The sequence below is a fragment of the Numenius arquata genome, chromosome 4 (assembly GCF_964106895.1).
Source record: "Numenius arquata chromosome 4, bNumArq3.hap1.1, whole genome shotgun sequence".
Lineage (NCBI taxonomy): Eukaryota > Metazoa > Chordata > Aves > Charadriiformes > Scolopacidae > Numenius > Numenius arquata.
This window is the reverse complement of record NC_133579.1, coordinates 24,238,066-24,262,209: the sequence shown is the minus strand read 5'-3', so window position 1 is coordinate 24,262,209 and position 24,144 is coordinate 24,238,066. Positions and strand designations below refer to the sequence as shown.

General features: G+C 42.4%; 1 protein-coding gene across 2 annotated transcripts in view; it reads right to left on the bottom strand.

Moving 5' to 3' along the window:
- Positions 1–24,144, bottom strand: part of RAB31 (RAB31, member RAS oncogene family) — a 69,722-nt gene that overhangs the window by 22,607 nt on the left and 22,971 nt on the right. For both annotated transcript variants that reach the window (XM_074146337.1, XM_074146338.1), the window contains exons 2-3: positions 16,727–16,806; positions 14,046–14,127 (exon numbers count right to left, since the gene is read on the bottom strand). In XM_074146337.1, the coding sequence (XP_074002438.1) occupies positions 14,046–14,127; positions 16,727–16,806 (162 nt within the window). The remainder of the gene's footprint in view (positions 1–14,045; positions 14,128–16,726; positions 16,807–24,144) is intronic.

The window sequence follows — 24,144 nt, the reverse complement described above, 5'->3', positions numbered from 1 at the left end:
GTAACAGTCTGGGTTTGAGTTTTATAAAACATTGCAAATGACTTGGATAAAAGTAACTTGTCAGAAAACTCTGAAGACCTGTCATGTTTACTTATCCTATACTATGACAAGTATTCTGAAAAACATGGGTTCTTGCAGTTTACATTACTTTTCAGCTTTTTGTTTCAAGGGAAATGTCCTTTGTGAAAAAACAACCAAGCAATAAATATGTTTATTATAACAACAGTTTTCCAATAAATAGCATAATTTTCATAATTTACCATGACTAAGCAGCTGATTTAGAATTTCAACTTATAATTACACAAAGAAAGGAAGTCAAAAAGCCTTTCTGCTGATTCAACTAAATTTAGTTTTAAGCAAACCCAAAAATAATCTTTCTTGGAAAATACATTTAGTCTCATTGTACTCACGCAGCCATTTTACAAATTTTTATTTGCAAAGCGATCTGCAAAAGCTTCATATAAAGCTGCAGGTGATAACTGAGGTCAGCTCCTAAATCAAATGCATTATTAGGGCAGGATATGAATCCCACCGCCCAGTGAACGTGCACGGATCCATGTGTTATTCTGCAAAACTCTGCGGATTTACTGGACGCATCTTTTTCTCAGAACTGTACTTACAGACTGAGCATTTAGACCCAGCAGCCTCCACATTCCTGACTGTTTCACATGCAATGTATAAAGCCAGTTATTTGTAATATTGGTTCGTTTGCCAGTTTGTAAGCTGTTTATCACAGATCGCACACTCCAGCTCAAGGTCGATACTTTCTCTCATAACAGTAAGGATGCACAGCAGCAGTGACAGATGGTCAAGTGCCGAAGTGTTTTGGGGAGCGAGGCAGGTGGGATTGCTCATTAATAAGAGAAAACAGCAGGAAGGAGGATGAGAAAGAAAGAGGATTCAGTCAAGAAGCATGGTCTGAAGAAAAGGGATCAGCCAAGATCCTGAGGGAGTTGGGTAGACATGTGCTTTCCAGGCTTCTAGTGTGTGGCTTTATTACTTGCCTGTTTAATGCAATAAATGCTTTACAGAATTTTTAGGCTTCCAGATCATGACAGCGATTTCCAGTGTAATGTGATAGGATAGGATATTTCAGTTGAAGAGACGTACAACAATCATCTAGTCCAACTGCCTAACCAATTCAGGGCTGACCAAAAGTTAAAGCACATTGTTAAGGGCATTGTTCAAATGCCTCCTAAACACTGACAGGCTTGGGGCATCGACCCCCTCTCTAGGAAACCTGTTCCAGTGTTTCACCACCCTCTCCATAAAGAAATGCTTCCTCATGTCCAGTCTAAGCCTCCCCTGGTGCAGCTTTGACCCATTCCCACACATCCTAACACTGGATCCCAGGGAAAAGAGATCAGCACCTCCCTCTCGACATCCCCTCCTCAGGAAGGGGATGGTCACCTCTCAGCCTCCTTTTCTTCAAACTAGACAAGCCCAAAGTCCTTAGCCATTCCTCATAGGACATTCCTTCCAGCCCTTTCACCAGTTTTGTTGCCCTCCTCTGGACGCATTCAAGGACCTTCAGATTCTTCTTAAATTGTGGGGTCCAGGACTGCACACAATGCTCAAGGTGAGGCTGCACCAGCACTGAATACAGCGTGATAATCACCTCTTTTGACAGGCCGGTGAAGCAGTGTTTGATGCACCCCAGGATGCGGTTTGCCCTCCTGGCTGCCAGGGCACACTGCTGGCTCATATAGAGCCTGCTGCCGACCAGCACCCTTTCTGTAGAGCTGCTCTCCAGCCACTCCTCTCCCCATTTATACTGGTGCCCAGCATTACTCCATCCTAGGTGCAGAATCCGGTATTGCTAAATTTCATCCCATAAATCATTGCCCAATGCTTCTAGATCTCTCTGCAAGGCCTCCTGTCCCTCAGTAGGGTCAACAGCACCTCCTAGTTTGGTATCATCAGCAAGCTTGCTAATAGTGCATTCAACTGCTGCATCCAGATCTTTGATAAATGTATTGAACAGAATTGACCCTAGAACTGAACCCTAAGGAACACCGCTGGTGACCAGTCACTAGCCAGATGTAGCCCCATTCACAACAACCCTTTGAGCTCTGCTCTTCAGCTTGTTCTTCACCCGCCATACTGTGAATCCACTCATCCCACAATATTGGGCAACTTGTCCAGAAGGATGATGTGAGAGACAGTATCAAAAGCCTTACTAAAATCCAGAAAAAAATACATGCACCACCTCCCCTTCCTCCACTGGGTGGGTGACCATATCATAGAAGGATATCAAATTAGTTAAACAAAACTTTTCCTTTGTGAACCTTTGTTGACTGTGCCTGATGATTGCATTATTCATAGAATCACAGAATCATCTAGGTTGGAAGAGACCTTTGGGATCATCGAGTCCAACCATCTACCCTACACTACAAAGTTCTCCCCTATACCATATCCCCCCAACACCACATCTAAACGTCTCTTAAACACATCCAGGGATGGTGACTCAACCACCTCCCTGGGCAGCCTATTCCAATGCCCGACCACTCTTTCTGTGAAAAATTCTTTCCTAATGTTCAGTCTAAACCTACCCTGTTGGAGCTTAAAGCCATTCCCTCTCGTTCTTTAAATTCCTTTCAATAGTACCCAGTATAATCTTCTCCATAATTTTTCCAGGAACTGAGGGTAGACTAACAGGTCTGCAGTTCCCTGGGTCTTCCCTCATGCCCTTTTTGTAGGCTGGAATAACGCTGGATAGCTTCCAGTCAGCAGGGACCTCCCCCCAGACTCCCAAGACCTTTAGTAGATGATAGAGAGGGATCCTGCCATAACATCCATTAGCTCCTTTAGAACTCTGGGATGAATCCTGTCAGGCCCCATGGACTTCTAAACATCCAGCCAATACTGTTGGCCCCTTACAATTTCAGTGTTCACAAATAGAATGTCACTGTTCCCACACTTATGGTTCTCCAACTCAGGAGGACCAGGCAGCCCAAGTTCTATTGATATTACTGAAGACCAAGGCAAAAAACGCATTGAATGCCTCTGCTTCTTCTTCACCCCTATTAGTCGGATTGCCATCTTCAACAAGTATTGGTCCAATGTTTTCTTTAGATCTCTTCTTGCTATTAACATATTTTATAAAGCCCTTCTTGTTATCTGAAACAACACTGTCCAGTTTCCACTCTAATTGAGCTTTTTGGCCTTTCCTGTCTTCTCCCTGCATAAATGAACCACAGCTCTGTATTCTTCCCATGAAGCCTGACCTCACTTCCAGAGATCATACAGTTCCTTTTTCCTCTTGAGCTCCACGAGGAATTCCCTGTTCAGCCAAGCTGGTCTTCTGCTCTGCTTGACTTATGACACAGTGGAATTGCCTGCTCCTGTGCTTCTAAAAGGTGGTTCTTAAAGACTGACCAGCACTCGTGGACTCCTAAGCCCTCAAAAGCAGATTCCCAGGGCACTCTGCTAAATAGCTCCCTGAATAGCTTAAAGTTTGCTCTCCTGAAGCCTGGGATAGCAGCTCTGCTGTCTTTTTTTTCTCATTACACTCAAACACTTCGTGATTGCTATGACAAAGGCAGCCACCTACCATCACATCCCCCATGAGTCCTCCTCTATTCACAAATAGTAAGCCTAAGAGGGCATCCTCCCTAGCTGGCTCACTGAGTACCTGTGACAAGAAGTTATCTCCTACAAAGTACAAGAATTTCCAAGACCTGCTCCTGAAGTAGCCTGAAAATCAGGGAGATCTTAATTATGGAGGGCAGATCTGACCTCTCGTGGTGTATGCAAATTCCTCCCAGTCTGCAAACTCCTGGGTAAAAAAAAAGACATACCCTACACGCATGCTGATTTGGTTTTAATCTAGATTACATGGTGTTCAAGAATTTACAAAGAGCTCTCAGATAACCGTAATCACACTTCACAGGAGCCATGCAGTTAAACTCACATGCTTCAAATTCCTTCAGTACTGGCCCACAAAGCACATCAAGAACCTGCACGACATCTTGGGAATTTCTCTCCCTTTTCTTTTGACCAGGTGACAAGAACACTTTTCATAATAGCTGTTTCACTGCAGAATATTGTCAGTATTAGGGCCAGAAAGTAATAACAATAATTAAAAAAAACAAAAACAACAACAACAAAAAAACCCCCAAAACCAGAAAAGCAGACTTTTTTTACTGGATCCTGGACAAGTAGAAGCAGATGCAAACTGGAACCAGGATGCAAACTACCATTTTTTGGGTAGGATTTTTAGCTGGATTCCCAAACCAGGTTGTTGTGCATCAGATAAGTCTTAGCCGAAAGGAAGGGGTGGGAAAGCATGGCTGAGAAAAAGAAGGAAGGACAGGACCACAAGAAGCCAGATTCCCATCAGTTTAGACCACACTCAAATAGCTCTGCACTTGCAGAACTACTTTGTGCACATCTTTGCTGGTACAGTCTACTGCCTCTGGCAGTCTTTTTTTTGTCCCTGCAATGGAAGCAATAATAATTTAAAATCAGTGCAGGTAATATGCAGAAACGAAGAAAACTTCTCTGGAAACACTTTTGGAGATTAATTAATCATTTCAACGGTGTGTTGCATTTCAGTTAACAGAAATGCCAAACAACGTCAAACTATGTTTGATCTGCACCTTGTGTCAAGAAACATGAGAAGCGGCAACCAGAGGTGCAGCATGCAGGAAGAATGCAGTTCCTCTGTTATTTAAGACAAAATAATCTACTTAAATATTCCAATTCCTCACAAGCTTGGAAAGAGAGCGGGTAAGATGACAGCAAGCTAGGTTTGGAAAGGCAACTGCCTTTGAAAGGCACTCAGGTTCAGTAGTTGCTGTTAATGGATAAGCATGACCTCCCTACCCTACTCCGCTGAAAAATCTGTTTACATGCTCAGCTGACAGGACATTTCAGGACAGGACAGTTATTTCCTCTTTCATGATTCTATAATAATATCTTAGCTATAAGGCCTTTTCAAAGGAGAAAACATTTCACTCATATCTAGGCATGTAGCTTCAGGATTTGGGTTTTTTTAATATCAAGTGGAAGATTTCATCTGGCATGTAAGTTTATATTCTTATTTGGATAAACCCAACACTCAAGATTTTGTATTTTACATTGGACAAAGTGGCCAAGATGAGATTACAATGCCTCTTAATGCACTTTCCTACAGTCTGCGAGGAAAAAAAATACTTTGAAATTGTTTAATAACAACTGAAAGTACACTAGTAACAGCTATTACCAGTTATCACAGCACAGAATATCAAATAAAACCAAAATTAAATCCCCTCTGTCATTCTTTTGTACTGTCTAGTAAACAAACATGATGATACACTATGTCCCAGTCATAAGAAATCACTGTTGTCCACCAGAAAACAGGAAAAGACTCTTTGCAACACTGAATGAATAAAGAAGGGTTGAAAAATTGTAACTCTGAGCAGGTTTTATGATCTAATAACAGCCTCTTAACAAATGTGTTTTGTGAGCATGGATTTTCCATTATCACAAACATACTAGTAAAAATATTATGCAAATAATTATGTTTATTTGATGCTCTTTTCTTTTTTTTTCTTTTCTTTTTTTTCCCCTTTTAAATCAGTGCCCAAAAGCAAATTCCTCTTGAACCTTTTTCTGCCCTAACTACCTGGAAAAAGAGAGTTACACAGAATTAATTAAAGGGATACAAAATACTAATGTGTGCATTTTTCACCTGCCAAGGACAAATGTGGGACAGACGTCCAAAACAAACAACACAAAAAAAACCAGCTCACAAAATTAAATCTCACAGGACTACCTTCTGCATTATAAATTACAAAGTCTATAACCTTGATTTTTATAGCTCAGTATTTCTGTACCCAGTAATTCCCAGGAAAATTAGGAGAAAGAGGAGCACTTTGAGATCTGGCATGAGAACAGCTACGCTTCTCAAGAAGGGCCACCTAAAACGCTCAGGCAGCCACCCCCAGATCTGCCACATGGACACCCAGGTCACAACCGCAGCTTGCCGGGGTTGCCCCGCTGTAACCTGCAGTGGACAACAGTGCTCTGGCAGATGTCACCCCTACCTGCGGGCAGCAGCAGCTCACATCACCTCGGGCAAACAGGGAAACACAGACCTGAAACAGTCATCTATCAGCTCCAACCATCACAAGTGACCACACTCCTAACCCATTTCAAAAGCTGGTCCAAGGTCCATGGAAAATTTTTTTTTTCATGATACTTCTATGGGGATCATATTATTTTGATGATTAATAAATTCTGAATTCCTAATTACCAAATTACTTGTAATTTAGTTGCACCATGACTTCTTGAATTCAAGCATCAATGCTTGCTGTCCATTTGCTGAAATACCAATATAGAGCAGTCTTGCAGTCTTAACTTTGCCAGCCTGCTAAACCAGGCTCTTCCAGTCTGAAGATAAGGTAACGGGGAGAAAGCAGGGTCTAATTGCCGTTCTCTGCACCTGGTTCCGCTTCAGTTCATCTTTCCTGGCTGCTGGTGACCAGGTTTGTATGCAGCACTCTAGGCATAAAACAGCCTTAACTGCACTCCCCCTAGCACGTAACTTATTTCTCATGGCTGCATCATACACACATGATCACGCTTTAACCAGTAAATACATTCACTAGTGGCTTTGCTTCTCTGTTTCCAAAAAAAAAAAATCACTGACAATTTTGCAGCATACATTTTTGCTGAGAGTCAAAAGGTACAGGGACTTGCTACTTATACTACTGGTTTTCATCCCCACTGTTTCCTTCTTTCACCCAACCATTGCCCACCATGTCCTTCCAGGCACTGGGAATAATTCCCATCTTCGTATAATGAGTGAACTATTATTAGCAGCTCACCTGCTGTGGAAATTTAGAAGTCCCATGCCTCTCATTCAGTATCCACAAAAAGTTTGCCTGTTTGCAGATACTGACCCACTTCCACCGCTCATTAACCTGTCCTGCTTTTGTTGAGGCTTGTGATAACAGCTTGTGAGGCTGAGGTCACCAACCCATGCGATGCAATACTTAAGTTGTAGGGGCACATTTTCCAGGCAAAAAAGGTCGTTCAAAATAAAGAAACTTATTTAACCGAAGACATGCCAAGTAACAAAAAAATCAATGACTTGTGGAACTTCATGCAGACTTTCAAGACTCTCTTCCTCAGAGCACCACCACATAGCATGTTATATACCTACACAGTCACCTAAGTACTGGTGCAACACTAACCGGGCTCAGAGCACCTTCGTACTCATGCTCCTCTACCAACGTGTCCACTTCGCATTTGCGGTTCCTCATCTCTGCCACTAAGGAAGCAGTGAGGCCACACGCGCGTTATGAAATTTCCTCTGAAAGCAGGTCCCCTTTTTCTCTCAGGATCCGACTAGAAGCTGCCCAACCTGGACAGCCCGGCAGCGTAGAGGACAAATACAGTTGTAAGTGGTGCAAATGGAAGTTCAGCATAGCCAGAGTTGCTCTCCTTGATTCCAGGAGTATTTTGGGACCCTGCAACTCCTGATCTGGCCGTCTCACCAAAGTCAACAGACGCTTTGCCCTTGCAAAGGGCAGAAAAATGGAACCAACCAGCCATTAAGGAATTTACCACCAATTTGAAAGTTCTCTAACATTTTGCTTTCTGTTTCCTGTGCATCTCATCGTGGAGGGGTACATTTGGTTGTAGGTAATGCTTTTCACATTTCCTCTGTACTAACAATATAGAATGGGGAAGAAGAAAAACCCACAGAGTAGCCATATTGCAATACTTCGAAGAGAAAAACAAATTCAAGGAAACACAACGTAAATCACACCCAAGCTGTGGTAGCGAAAGTCTCTAAACCAAGCCTTATGTAGCTGGTTTAAAAACAAAACAGAGGCCAAATAAATGCAGAAATAAAAATGCACCACTCCTGCCTATTTATATGGAGGCTGACAAATGCTGCTGAAGACAGTCTGGATTCACTCAATCTGCCAGGCACACCAGGGAACACTAATTCATGTCTGCAGCTCTTTGCACCATCCTGTAGTGCTACACCCCAGAGCTGGCTTACTGCCACAGCAGGGCTGTCTCTTCCATACTCCATAGCCAAGAGGAAAAAAAAAAAAAAAAAACAAACAAAAAAAACCCAAAACCAACAACAAAAAAACCCACAACTCCTCTATTGGGTTGCTTTTACCATCCTAGACTGTAAAGAACCTCACTTGTTCTTACTGCAATAGGACTGCAACTCTGCCTACAGGCATGGCTGGAAAGGGTAAGGATGCAGAGAGTAAGCAGAATCAGCCCAGTGCTCAGAGAGTGTCTTCTCGTGTCAAGGGCTGAATTCAGCTTTGATTTTGCCACGTGGTGCCTTTTCAAGCACCTGCAGGTGCAGAGCAGCACAAGATTTGCTTCCAGACAGCTGTACTCATTTGACTAGATTTCATTTTCGAGAAGCTGCTCTCTGACTATGTACGTGACATCTGAGTGGCCAAAAACAAACCACTTGGCTCCTCTCGAGGTCAGAGAATCTTACCCTTTCTTTATCTGGGTGTCTTTAACGGTAAGGACAGCCACAGCTTCTGGCTCTCTGATAGCAACTTATGTGTGCGGGCAGTGACACGTCCTTCCTATTACACACACTCACCTTTGTAGACTAGGACCTTCATGCATCTCAGCCTCCTTGCTCAACAGTCCATCGCCAATCCCTCTGCAGGTGATTTTGAGTGTCCTGTTTCTCCTGTCCCTGGCCATTCCTGCCACGCCACCTCCACAAACCGCTTCAGTCCTGTCCCCAAACCCACCTGAAGCACATTCCTCCTCACGCTTTGGCTCCTGTTCCCGCAACCAAAACCACTGAGGTTTTTGTGGTGAAGAGCGTGGTAGACCAGTGCCAGAAACACGTTACTACCAGCCTACTTAGGAGCGCTGCCTTAACTGCTTCCGTGGACCAGGTAAGCGCCAATGGGGGAAGAGCCAGAGGTTGCCACCACTGTGTCTGTGTTACATGGGCTCATTGAAGTAGTCTGTGCACTGCGAAAGTACCTATTCCACAGCTTGGGAGCCTCTACTTGCCCAAGTGTGGTCATTTACATGCCCTGTTCCTGTTGCCTTCAAGGCAGTGGCTGCCAACAAACAGAAAATTGGGGTGTGGAGAGAAGCAAAGGAAAAAAACCAGAAGCATCAAACAGATGATCCTGACACATAAACTTCTCACACAAGAAGCGGCAAAGGGAGGGATACAAAATTCCTGACATTCTCAGCTGGCCAAGAGCAAATGGAAAAATGTTATGCATGAAAGCCACTATCAGATACCATTTAGCATTTTATAACCTTGAGTAGTTTTCCCTGCATGATTGAAGGCTGAGATTGCACTTCTCAGGATTCACAAGCTGAATAAATCAGGAAAGATCTGTCTGGCTCTGACCTACAGGTATTTTTTGCTAGTTAAATTGAAGAAGATTTATATGTAAGAATGAGCATTTTTTTCAAATATGTAAAATTCTTAAAGTGAAGAGGGGAAAAGTCCAACATTTTAATATAATCTTTTGAAGATAATTTAAATAAGCAGAAAACAAACTTTTGCAACATCACAGAAGTGATCTGTGCTTAACCCTTCTGAAGTTTACAGTCACTAAACAAAGGATGCAAAAGACACTACACCTAAACTGTGGCTTACTGTCAAGCTACGCATGCTACCAGTTTGCTGAAGCTGAAGACAAAAACCACATCCACATGCATCTCTTAAATGACTTACCATGCTTTACACTCACTCTAAAAATAGTAAACATAACATATTCCCTTATTAGCTCTAATGCCACTTGCGCTCTCACAAACACGCATATTACCACATCACCTGCTGACCTTTGCAGCACACAAGCAGTAGCTCGCTGCAGGGAGATCCTTACACCACATACAAGGAACCACCTCCACACTGACTGAGCTGTGGTCTACCATCAGTCTCACCTACATCAAATCATAGAGCAAAATTCAGGACACGTCTTAACTGCAGAAGTAATTCAAGTCATTGATAGTTGGTGTTAACTCCTCTCAGGATAGTCTGGTTTCAGAGGAAGCATCCATAAACTCAGTTATTAGGTTGCTCAGCTTAGGGGAAACATCCCAGTCAAGACAGCGACATGGATAAATCCTCCTCTCAAGGAGCATTTTCACCCCCTACCTCATGACACTGTGAATCACCAGAACAACCACTGTTACTCAGGAAAGAGGGGGCTATAAAGAGCTGTAGATATCTCATCGATCAGCCTTTTCCAGGAAATGGAGCAGTTTTTAAAAAAACAAACAATCAACAACAACAGCAACAAAAAAAACCCACAAAAACCAAACCAAAACAAACCCAAAAAACCCAAAACAACCAAAACCAAACAACAAAAAACTCCCCTGCAAGTCAGGGTAATTCCTTTCAAGGCTTAAATTGGGCTCATGTAATTGAGGCTCCTTCTGTTAACCAAAATTAAAAATCCCAGAGTTCAACACAGTAAATTTAAAAAGGACAGAGATAAATTTTCCTGCCCTAGAAACATGGCCCTCAGGCTCCCTAACAATTTGCTACAATATTCCTCAGCTGGCAAAATGGAAAGCTGGCAGCCACCCAAGGTATTCAGACAAAGCATTGTAATTAGAAGCCACTTAGGGCACCACGAACCAAAATAGATGCTAATAAAAACGTCATTAACTAACTCGTGAAGAGACTTTTCTTAAGGGAGGGAATCTTTTCTAACAATAACATAATTGTCAAGCATTTAAGTCCTGAAGTCCACGGCAACAATTTAAAGCTGATGGGGAAAATGTGAGATAGGGAAAAAGTGACTTTGGGAAAACAGTGGGGTGGAGGGAAAGTGACCCTGAGAAACAGAATAAAGCGAGCTTGTCTGATAGCACACCAACACAAAGCAACTGGGTCTGCAGAGACCAGTACTTAGGCACAGAAAAGTAGGGGGATTTTGTTAAGCGTGCTGCCAGTTTTCGGTTCTCCCTACCCAAGAAAGGGAAAAGAAAAAACAAAAAAAAAAAAACCCAAGATAAAAGGATTAAGAAGCTCTCTCCTTTTGTAATCGAGTACAACATGAATTTTCCACAGCAAGAGCTCCTGAAGAGCCACTCCAGGGTCTCCTTCAGGAAACACGCTGAGCATTCGCTCCCACGAAGGCTATGATAGAAACACTTTTGATCTCCATTTTCTGCTGCATTATTGTCATTCTGCAGAAGTGACACTTGCTCATTATTTCTCACAAAATGGCAAATCTGGTTCCTTTTCTAATTTGCCTACAGTTCCAAGTTTCCTGACACAAAAGGAATAAAATATTGTATCTATTACCCATATGAATCAGAAGTTATCTGTTCTCTGACTGGCTAGCCTGTATATTAAGATTCTTCAACTAACTCAGATGTTCCTACAAGTTTTTAAACCCAACAATGACCAGCATTTCTGAAGGCTAGCAACATTACAAGTGGCTATCTGAAAGTTGATTTAGCGCCTCAAGGGGGTGCTGAGTGCTTCCAGCTGGATTCTCTGAGCAACCAGGATACCTTTTCAGAAGCAGCCACAAGAATTTCCAGTTCCTCCCAGCTGACTGAAGGTGGCCAGGAGGCACACCTGCTCTCAACAGAGCACCTCATAAATAAGGGCTTGTGACTGAGATATGTAAGAGTGGTTTCTCTACACTCTCCAACCTGGTAGTTTCCCAGTTTTTTGACCAGAGAAACTCATGAAAAAGGAGAAACTCATGAATGAGGAGCACAGAAGTGCTGCTGCTGTTTCCACCTGCCTGCTGTACCATGGTTAAGGTTTAAGTTTCAAGGCATAAGTAAGACTTCCGTTAAATCTTATCCAGGGCTCTTCTGCTGTGAAGGCTCCACATCGGCACGTAGACACAGCTGAGGAAGCACGGAGTGCCCCAACTCCAGAATAAGCACACGCAAGTCCTGTGCTTGGCCTCGTGTTTAGGAGAACGAAGCCAAACGAAGGCAATGTTGAAAGAGCAGAAATCCTAAACACTGCTATCAGCAGTACAGACAATAGAGGCACTGACAAAACTTCCAGGTTTTAGCAGTGGAACATAAAGCTTCAACAAAATCGCAAAGAATGAGGGAAAGACAACAGCTCTTGAAGCAGAAACACCACTCAGAAGACCATTTATTAATACATTATGTAAAACAGCAATAGGCCCAGGGGTAGGCTGGAAGCTTTGGGTCATCACTGTTGTTCAGACAATAACAAGAAAGAAATTAACAGGGGGAGACATTTGTTCTTGAATAGCAGATCAGAGGGAGCAACACATGACAAAGTAACCAAAATCCCAAACACAAATTAAAGTGAATAAGCTATTGAGAAGCATCACGTGTTCACCTCTAAAATGGGGATGTTCTAGGACAGAGAACAACCTGTAACAGTATGGACCTCATCTTGGGAAATTTGTCTGCCTTGGTAGCTAGCACTCAACACCCACCAACTTTGTTTACCGAATCACCCCAGTTTCCTAAAGTCCTAGTGAAGGATTGGAAATACCTTGTGCCAACACAGAAGAAAAAGACGGTCCCTGGTCTAAAGAGGTTATAATTCACAATTACGCACAAAAACCCATAACATAACTGTGATAGATTCTGAACAATTATCAAGGTTTGGGGTGGTCACTGCTCATTATTGTTGGACACCAAAAAAAGGAAAGCAGATTTTTTAAAAATGACGAGCTTAAAAAAAAATTGAGAGGAAACATAAGGGACTAGATAGGAAGGATGGATTTTGTGTGCAAGAGTCAGAGCTCAGTCACAGATTTCCTGCCTCAAATGAGGCATCATTTAGTTCAGTAAATACGACTTTATTAATATTCACCTAGTTTAAAAAAAAAAAAAGCTTGGAGAGTCTTACGACTGTAGGAAAATAGATTAATACTTATATCTAAATGTCAAGAACTGAGTTTTGTGTACTAAAAAGCTAAAATGAAAAAAAAAAAAAAAGAAAGCAGATTCGGGAAGAGAGAGAGAATAAGCAAGGAAACTCAAACCATGGGAAAGAAAACTGAACTTTTGCTACCTCTGCTACCTGCAGAAACGGAACAAAGAAGAGTAAAGGGAAGGAATTATGCTATGATTCAAATGTTTTTCAGGATCCGTTTTCTCATCATAAATAACATGCTGAATTGCTCAGAGTCAACAGATTTCATCAGGGCTACTTTACGTCGTGCTGCGCATTGTAAATAAAAGCACAAGCATTTCCTGCATTTAACAGCAAAAAACTTCACTGCCTGCAATATACATACAATGTATGGAGAATACAGTAGGACGTATGAGGACTGACATTACAGCCTGTACAAGCATCTCATTTTACCCCAGCCTAACATGAGCATAGCTACATTCATCTATGAACAGCAATGGTGCAATTTCACAAGAAAGTTTGAAGATATTTTAAAATGTGTGCGTGGGTTTTTCCATTTCTTTCAAACTTCTGAAGATAAACGTGGGCATACATTAAGAGAACTCTACAGGTCTACAGCCTATTACTGCATACTACTGCCATTGAAGGTATTAGAAGAAACAAATAACCAATCAGGGTTACATACAGTCAATATGAACTAATGCCCACAAACTCTGTTGTGGCTTTTTTGAAAAGCCAAAGGAAAAGCTACTTAATTTGAGCAACTCACTTCCCAAACTTGAAAAACCAAGACAAAACCCTTAAGTGGTTCAGATTACCAGTGCCAATTTTCAAAATAACAACAGCAGACACAACCCATGCCCATATTCAATGTCCCAACTCAGGACAATCCCAGAGCCACCACCTAAGCTCAGGCCACCCACCAGCCCACATGCTGGAAGTGCTTTCCAACACCAATGAAAGCTGCCACACATAAACCCGATAAAATCAAAGGGCAGCTGGAGATCGCTTGGGCACTTTTAAAGTGGTATGGTCACCCTGCCTCTGCATTTCCCCCACCTGTGAAATGGGAACCTATATACTTAGTGACTGCTGACCACCTGCTTTGCAGAACCTTGGTTTATACTTCCAAAATCTTCTGAAGATTAAAGGTTTAGAACAAGTATGCCAACACATTAAAAGAGACCAGGATAGCAAAGACATACCGCAAAGTAATACTCACCCGTTCCTGACCAGCTGTGTCCCAGATCAGAAATTTATGAAGCTCATTCCCACAAGGTACAGTTTTAGTCATGAAGGACGCCCTGAAAAGAAGGAAGCAGCAGAAATTCGTAACATGACCAACACTCTGAATCTGCAACCTATAGACCTTACTTAGCCAGTTCTGCTGGGTGAGACTGCATATGGGGAAACTCCAAAACCTTGATAAAATGCTGACAGAAGTGAAAGTCCATTTTCTCAGATAAAATATATGACACCTATATATGTATTTTAAAAGAAGGGAAAAGCCTCTGAGGTTCAGAGGGCATTTGTGCAAGGGCCCAGGAACACAGATGCTCCTGGACCTGAGAAAAAGGCATCAGCTAGCATCATACCAGGCAACGAACGTGCAACTTTTCAGTTACACCTAGGAGACTGGATCACCAAGGAACAGAAGTCATCTGTATGTGGTGAACAAATGGGAAAAGTTCTTCCCCCGCCAAACTCAGATGAAGAAATCTTTGTGGCTTCTTGTATTTTTTGTAACAAATGCAATTTGCTTATGTTTTCACAGTGTGCTTTTTCTTCTTTAAGGAAAGAGCGTTACAATTTTATAGGCTTTTTCTATATTACAGCATTTCACTTGAAAGCTGGCTAGGAGAAACTGCCAAATTCTGGTAGATTTTTTTTTCCCTCCCCTATCCTTTCTGGACAATGCTGAACAATTTCTGTTGTGGTAACTTTTTTTCCTGGCTCATAGAGATGCAATTGATACAACACACTGTCACTACAAAAGCACCAAATGACATCAAATGACATCTGACTGATCAAAACATTTCCTAAGAATGACATACCAGAGTTCTCCTCTACAGCCATCTGCAAATATCTCAAATTTAATAATGCAGCATTGCTTATAGAAATACTAAGTAAGGCAAAGAAGTGCGGCACTTTCTTCATTTGTTTTCAGGGTGTGTGCTTTCAGTTGTCGCTCCCCTTCTCAAAGCATTAAGCAACATTTTACAGCTTCAAAAACAGGAACTTTAGAGCTGTAGCAGCTACTGTAGATTGCAAGGATTGTACATTTAAGACATTTGACTTAATTTGGAAGAAAATAAAGATTAAAACCTTATCTATATAGACAAATAATGTCACCTGCATGCAAGCTAGCCTTCACATTTTAATCCTTAAACAGAAAAATATTTTCTCTCTGTTATCATAATTAAGAAAATTAAAGGGATTTTTTTTTTTTTATTTGAGCAGAAGACATTTACTTAGCAACAACAACTACTTGGGGAAAAAGCCTGCTGATGATTTAGAAGTAAAAAAACACTCAAGTTCCCATCAATACCTTCACTGCAAACAAGTGTGCTTCAGTCAAGTAATGTTATTCATTACATGCTTCCTTTCTCTCTGTCCATTTTTCTCTATTCACTACATTCAGGAGTCCAAAATTGTCCTGGAACTTCAATGTGCAACTTCCAGCTGAGACTCCTTCATGGATCAAAAGGCAGAGCTATATAAGATACCATCTAACCCTCTGAACAGCACACAGCAATCAATACCAATCCTTCACAGACAGTTTAAAACAGCTCTAACACACAAGCCAGATCAGCCATTGCTACCCAAATGACTCCTTTGTCAACACTATATATTAGCTTCCTTTCCCATAAGAGACTGAGAATTTTCAGAATTTTCCAAGTAACGTTGGACTTGGCAAATTTGTCCCTAAGATATTAAAAGAAAAAATTTTGGAATTCAAATCAACTGCAAGACTAACAGGCTTCTGATGGTCTGACACATGGAAGCTTGGCAGTTTTGAAAGAAGAACAGGTATGAATTAATTATACTTAGTTTAAATCGCATTGTCCATATTTCGAGAAAGACGAGATAATGGGATATGTCCTAAACCTAGGAAAAAGCATGTCCACACCTGGGAACAGATACTGTCCATGTTCCAGCCCAGCCTGGGCTACACACAATGTAGTTAAGGGCTCCCCATGGTTCTCCTGCCATTACTCAGCTATGGGGTGCCCTGGTCATTGTGCATGCAGGTGACAGCCTCTTGGGTTGTGCAGTTTCAGTTCCTTAACCTCCAAGGATCAGATTGGATACCTCATTGACCAGTGCGAACTAAAGTGATTTTAATCCTAAGGTCTTATGACCAAAACACAATCTAAAGTAGCAAGGCTCTTGACAAGGCAAAAAGAAAAGGAAACCAGCTGAGTAAGACATCTAAGAATCTCTTGGTGCAAGATGGGTGGAGAAAAAAAAAAAAAAAAAACAGAAGAGCTGGAAGTCATGGCCATGCACGACACAAGTCAATATAGCATGGTTCTGGACAGCCCCAGAAAAGAGGCTATTTCAAGAGACACCCTTCACAGGAGGAGAATGGCAGAGCTCTCTCAGCCTCTCCATAATAGAGCATGCTGCAATATAGTAGGTTTAGGGCCCCTCTGTATTCCCAGAACAGGGAGAGCAGAGTAGACCTGGTTTGGGGCAGCCCCAGACTCTCTAAACAGGTAACATGACCTGAAAGCCATTAAAGAAAAGAGTTGAGTGAGATTGAATACTGTATATCTTTTTTATTTTTTTTTTTCTCCAGTTTATCAGAGCCTTGAAAGTAATGAAAAGAAAGGAGCTCAGCAGAGGGCAGTGAGTTAAAAAAATATATAGAAGAAAAGAGAGATTATGTGTGGTACTTACCCAATAGTAGGACTAATGTTGTGATCAAAGTGGTCCTGGACAAAGCGACAAACGATGCTCGATTTGCCAACCCCGGTATCCTAAAAAATAAAGGAAAGCATGACAAGTGAGTTCAGGAGACTCAAGATATCAATACTTCAACTGAAGAAATAGTCAAATATTAATTTGTGAAATTAAATCCTCCCTAGAGGTAAGTGGGGCAGGTTAAACATTTCAAAAGAAAAGCAAGCACATGGAGTATCCTTTTCAAATGTCATCATTGTGAATGGAGCTCCCTGGTCCTCTTCCCAACACTCCCGTCTCTCCAAGCCTTGTATTTTTTCAGGAGGATTTTATATTCCTGTTGCGAGGACTGCAGTACGTCAAGCATAGCCATTTACTTGTACAAGACAATCCTGGGCTTTCAAACACATGGTGCGTTACCCAGCAAAGTCAGAGAAACACTTTCGTTCAGGCCTGTTGCAAGGGCAGCCCAAGCACGCTTCCAAACCAGATTACCAACACCAACCTTTTAGTACACGGACAGCACTAACGTGGCGGAACTAACCTTGACATGGCAAGACAAACAAGCCTGCTTGGTGGAAACTTCGCAGAGGCTTCAGGTGGTTTTGAAAAGGCAAGAATCCAAAGATTTGGATCCCCAGAGATGTGCAGCTATCCCTCTGCAGGTTGCGTTACCGGACCGCGGTGAAGCAGCATGACTTTAAATGCAACACAACTCGCTCTCTAACTGCAACGTGGCAGGCTACTTTCACTTGCAGGAATAGTCTTTATTTTAGCTCCCCAATCGGTAAGGAAAAACTACAGCAGTACAATACTGGAATAAAATTCAGAATGACCCGGAGGGGGCGGGGAAAAGCTTGACATTATGCAGAAATACTATTTTAGGCATTTAAGATATGAACAACTTCCCCAAAATGCAGCATTTTTTTGTTTGTCTCTGTTACTCCACAAAGCCTTGGATGGTAGGTAGAAGAACTTAAATTATACAGAGAATTATCAAGAATAGGAATAGCAATATCGCTATGTCTCCCACAGAATTGCAAAGAGCCTCTTTAGAGACAAAAAAGATGCCAGGAAATCGATCATGACCTTTCCAAGACATTAACAATGACAGCCCAGTGTCCAATCTAACTCATTAAAAAGTCAATGGAAAGTTTTCTATTAATTTCATTGGAAGTGATTGCAGAACTACCAGATTGCTCCAGGTAGTTCCATTTGCATCCTCATTTTAAGACACTTGACTAATTTACATAAACTTCTCAAAAAGTGTCAAGACAAGAATATAGTTTGTCAAGAGCACTACACACATAATTACATATTACAAAAAAAAAAAAAGAAAAAAAAAAAGCCTTTTCCCCTCCTGTAATTAATTTTGCAATATTTTATCTTCTTTTTGAACATGAAAAAGAATGCCTGTAGTTAAGATTTCACCATGTTTAAATAAAACTGTATTGCCACTGCAAGCGAAGTCTTTATAGACAGCATGTATTAGAAAACCATCATTTAAACTCTCATACTTAATTCAAAGCTGTCCTTAGCCAGCTTAAAAGCCATAATAAATGCTCATGCTACACAGACGGTTGTTTATCTACTGTGTTCAATCAATAGGAAAAAAAAGATCAAACAGAGGAGCAGTGTTTAAAACCAGCCCCATTGCCTTTGATCAATAGCAGCAACACATCCTGTTGCTATTCCCAAATTTTGCCTTCATCATCAATCCCAGCTAACATCTCTGTATAATTACTAGAGCAGGATGGCAGAAAACACACACAAAAAAAAGTTTCTCTGCACTGAAACCGAAGATCTAATTATTATTCCAGATTTTAAATGTTGTGGAGAAACCAGAACTACCACCCACTGGGTGTGAGGAATTATACTTTCCTCTTGTGGGGACAGTTTCTACCACCGTATTCGAAACTAGACATTGACTGCCGTGACCCGATGATGCTTTAGTTTCACCTACTTCCTTCAGCTCCCTCACCAGGTCACTCAGAAGGGCAGCTGCAATTACAGCTCCTGAGCAAGAAGAGCCCGGTCTCTGACAGGAACACGACATCCACAAGCACGGATTAAAGCTTAGCTCATTTTCCTAGAAGCTCCTGCTTCTTCATCTTTCATTTCATGGCTCTTAATAACATTTCACACTAATGTTAAAGGAACTTTGAAAGTTTCTATTGCCCTTGCATCTCTCACAACGAGCACAGCTAAACTTAAGCATATATGTCAGGCACACCAATAGCCCTCAAGAAGCTTAAAGGCATTCTTACACTTTGCTCCTGGGGTTGCTTGGACTACCAAGAGGGCTAAATTTACCCATGGTGTAATTTCAGTGAAACCAATGGACTTGGACCACAAATGAACCTGTCTTTAGGACGAAAGCTGTTGAAGCCAGTGGCCAGCGCTTCCCAGGAGCCGGCAATTCACTGCACCAAGGGACTGAGTTGAAACAAGCCCTCCCAGCTTCTGCTTTGTTGCCTGGAGGATACAAAGGGCCAGCTACCAGAGTATAATTAGAGCACAAAGGGGAAGGAAGTAAAAAAGAAAAAGCTTCCTACTTAAGGCAGTGATTATCATTCCTTCGCAGGACTTAAAACTACTTCAACAGTTTTCAGTCCGTGTTACCGTACTCACCCCCACCAAAGACAGAATCACAGAATCACAGAGGTTGGAAGGGACCTTTTAAGATCATCTAGTCCAACCGATGAAAAAAAAAAAAAAAAACCAAACACAACACAAAAAAACAAAAACAAAAACCACCACACACGCAACCCACACACACACCACCACACCACCCAACACTAATCCATATTCCCAAGCACTATGTCAACTCCTCTCTTGAATACCTCCAGGGATGGTGCCTCAACCACCTCCCTGGGCAGCCCATTCCAATGCCTGACAACCCTTTCAGTAAAGAAATATTTCCTAATATCTAACCTGAACTTCCCCTGGCGCAACTTGAGGCCATTGCCTCTTGTCCTATCATCTGTAACTTGGGAGAAGAGACCGACCCCCGCCTCTCTACAGCCTCCTTTCAGGTACTTGTAGAGAGCAATAAGGTCTCCCCTCAGTCTCCTCTTCCCCAGACTGAACAACCCCAGCTCCCTCAGCCTCTCTTCGTAAGACTTGTGCTCCAGACCCCTCACCAGCTTCGTTGCCCTTCTCTGGACCTGCTCCAGCACCTCAATGTCTTTCCTGTGGTAGGGGGCCCAAAGCTGGACGCAGTACTCGAGGTGGGGTCTCACCAGTGCCGAGTACAGGGGGACGATCACCTCTCGGGTCCTACTCACTACACTGTTCTTGATACAGGCCAGGATGCTGTTGGCCTTTTTGGCCACCTGGGCACACTGCTGGCTCATGTTCAGCCTGCTGTCGACCAACACCCCCAGGTCCTTTTCTGCCAGGCAGCTCTCCAGCCATTCTTCCCCAAGCCTGTAGCGCTGCCTGGGGTTGCTGTGACCCAAGTGCAGGACCCGGCACTTGGCCTTATTGAACCTCATCCCGTTGGTCTCAGCCCATCGATCCAGCCTGTCTAGATCCCTCTGCAAAGCCTCTCTACCCTCCAGCAGATCAACACTGCCACCCAGCTTGGTGTCGTCTGCAAATTTGCTGAGGGTGCTTTCGATCCCCTCGTCCAGATCATTGATAAAGATGTTGAAGAGAACCGGCCCCAGTACCGAGCCCTGTGGGACACCACTCGTGACCGGTCGCCAACTGGACTTCATTCCATTCACCACCACTCTCTGGGCCCGGCCCTCCAGCCAGTTTTTAACCCAGCGGAGAGTATACCCATCTAAGCCATGAGCATCCAGTTTCTCCAGCAGGATACTGTGGGACACTGTATCAAAGGCCTTGCTAAAGTCTAGGTAGATAACATCCACAGCCTTTCCTTCATCCACCAAGCGAGTCACTTTGTCATAGAAGGAGATCAGGTTTGTCAAGCAGGACCTGCCCCTTGTGAACCCATGCTGGCTGGGCCTGATCACCTGGGCATCCTTCATGTGTTGCATAATGGCACTCAGGATGATCTGTTCCATCACCTTCCCAGGCACCGAGGTCAGACTGACAGGCCTGTAGTTCCCTGGATCATCCTTCCGACCCTTCTTGTGGATGGGCGTCACATTTGCTAGGCGCCAGTCGGCTGGGACCTCCCCAGTTTGCCACGACTGTTGGTAGATGATGGAAAGTGGCTCTGCAAGCACTTCTGCCAGCTCCCTCAGAACCCTCGGGTGAATCCCATCTGGGCCCATAGACTTGTTTATGTCGAGGTTATGGAGCAAGTCCCTCACCATCTCCCTTAGAATTACGGGGGCTTCGTCCTGCTCCCCACCCCTAACTGCTAGCTCAGGGGTCTGGGTACTCGGGGGACACCCTACTCCACTGCTAAAGACCGAGGCAAAGAAGGCATTCAGTACCTCAGCCTTCTCCTCATCCTTTGTCACTATGTTACCTTCCATATCCAGGAGAGAGTGGAGGTTCTCCCGAGTCCTCCTCTTGCTATTAATATATTTATAGAAATTCTTTTTATTGTTTTTAACATCCAGGGCCAGGTTCAGTTCTAGCTGAGCTTTGGCCTTTCTAATCTTTTCCCTGCATAACTTTACTACACGTTTGTAATCTTCCTGAGTCGCCTGTCCTTTTTTCCAAAGGACATAAACTTTCCTTTTTTCCCTGAGCTGTGACCTTAACTCTTTGTTCAGCCAGGCCGGTCTCTTCCCTCGACAGCTCGCTTTCCTGCGCACAGGGACAGCCTGCTCCTGTGCTTTTAGGACTTCTTCCTTGAAAAGTGTCCAGCCTTCCTGGACTCCTTTGCCCTTCAGGGCTGCCTCCCAAGGGACTCTGTCAAGCAGACTTTTGAAAAGACCAAAGTCTGCCCTCCGGAAGTCCATGACGATGCTCACCTGCCTAAAAGCAAAGCCAATCATGGTGCACGAACGTTGTACAACTTGAAAGCTTAGCAGAAATCTTTTACTGCTAATCAGACCTTATCTTTTTCTGATGCTAGGGAACTATCTTTCAGGTCGATCTCGCACAAGTCAAGGAAAGCATGGTTGCTTCAAAGAAGTAGAGAAGGCATTCACTTCTAGCAGTGCATTGAAACTAAACCTCCTCGCTAAAGCTGTACAAAGCTTTCCTGCTACCATCTGCTTTGTCCTTTGCTATACAGTCTTCCTCTACATACACCCATTTTTCTAACAACTGATGGGGATGGTCATCCTTGTTTTTCTCCTTTTTCTTCGAAGGATTATAACAGACTTGTCAAGCCACATGCCCGGGTAACATTCAGGCATGCAGATGACTTACCTCAAAGTTCTGCTTTTTGCCAGCTTTTTACACCCTCTAATCTCTTCTTTTTTTGTTTTACTCCATGTTGGCATACATAGAACATAAAACATACACCAAGGAATAACATTTTGGCTTATGTAAAAGGTCACAGTGGTATTGAGCTGAGTGGACTGAACAAGCTTCAGAACCTTAGAACATGTCTTCAGGAGTCACGTCACATTTTAAGAAACAGATCCTGCAATTCTTCAGAAAAATCTTTATCCATGGGAAATCCAAGGGTTTCAGCACTGTACTAATTGACTCACCACGATCAAGACCACGCCAGTCCCTGAAATAAGTGGCAAGAAAGGAATAAATATAGAATAATTATTCCTGAATCAAGGATCAAGGTGTTCATGATGCATTTGATGAGTCACTCACGGGATCAACTGCATGTCTTGCTTTTCTCCTTTCTTCTTCATAAACCTCGTAGCACACTTACAAAATATCAGTTGTAAACTGCATTGTACAGAGATAAGCAAAAAGGGTGGGGAGGAAGGAAAGGAGCAGGAATGTAATCCACAGCAAGTGAGCCACTATTAGTTGATCAGAAGAAATAGCTGCAACTTCAGAATCTCCCAATGATCAGCAAAATGGGTATGGGAATCTGAAGCCATATCAGATGTTTTTGATAAATACAAGGAACCAACGGAAGCATGGCTAATTCCTGATTTTTACTTTAACCCTGAAAAGATGTTCTCTATTCTTCTAAAATCCCTTACCCACAGATTTATGATTTTAAGAGCACCAGAATGGAGAGCAGCATGCCACAAAAAACAGTGCTTCCACCCACACTCCTGCTCACGGAGAACCACCCCACTTGGCTCTTCTCAGCTCACATTACTGTAAAGGAGATGAGACTGTATTTCAAGCCAGCAGAATTACAGGATGCTGACAACTCATTTGCAGGCAAACAACAACTGAGCTACTGATTTCTTCTGGCTGATTTGCAGCAGCATAGAGGAAGGTTTTAAAAGAAAAAGAAAAAAAAAAGCAGAAGTTCAATATGAGCAATATATTAAAAAAGAAAACCATTTTCCCATTACAAATAGGCAGTTAGTATATTCCTCTGTCCATTGTTCCAGATGCATTTATCCTGGCAGAAAAACTCTAATGCAGAAAAATTGAGCTCTTTAATTTAAATCTGGATGTCTCATTTATATCTTTGCAGAAGCATAAGGCCCAGTCCTCCAAGCACTTTTCTAAATTGAAGGGAATATTACTACCCTGTAAACATAACCCTGATTGGGATGTTAGTCTTTAGCCTTGGTATTATAATAGCTTTTAATAGATTCAGATGGGTCAAGCCCTATTGTGCTGAGCAAGCTAAACTCTTCATGTAAATTTGTTTTACATCTGAAATGGAAGAAATGTTGAATTGACAAAAACATCCACACATATCGTGACTGATGACTAAACAGCAGCCCTATAATTATGCACATTGCTGCAAGAGCTTTTTTATTCTTGACTACGCAGAATCTTTCTGTGCTACGTTAACACACAGGGCTTTATTACTATATGTAAAATCAGATAAACCATGCAAAAATCCTTTTATGACTCTAGGATTTTGGAAACACAAATAAAACAAGAATACTAGACAGCACTTCACAAGAGGAAATGGCACGCTAAGAATGAATATACTGAAGAAACTGCCTTCTGTCCTCCCACTTGCGAGGAAAGAAAAAAAAGAACATCTGGCTTGTAACCACCACAGATCTCATGACTAACTTCCCATTTCAGCTTGAAAAGAGGGTTGAGATACCCTGGAGATGAGTGCCACAAAAATCTACAATGAGAAGTAATGGAGAACTGATCTCTATAAAAAGGGATCCAACACACAGCTCCTTTGGAAAGATGGAAGTTTTCCTATCAGCTTAGACAAAGCCAGGACTCAATCCATGGTATTTCAATTTGTATACATTTTTACAAATTAAAAATGTCTTATAATAATAAAGTAATAATAATAATAATATAAAAATGTCTCTCCAAAGCATTTCTTGTAATAACCAAGATTCATTGAGACACGACCTACAGGCAGAGGTCTCATTAAAACTGACTGGGCTTAACATGCGTTAACCTTACGTATCAGAAGA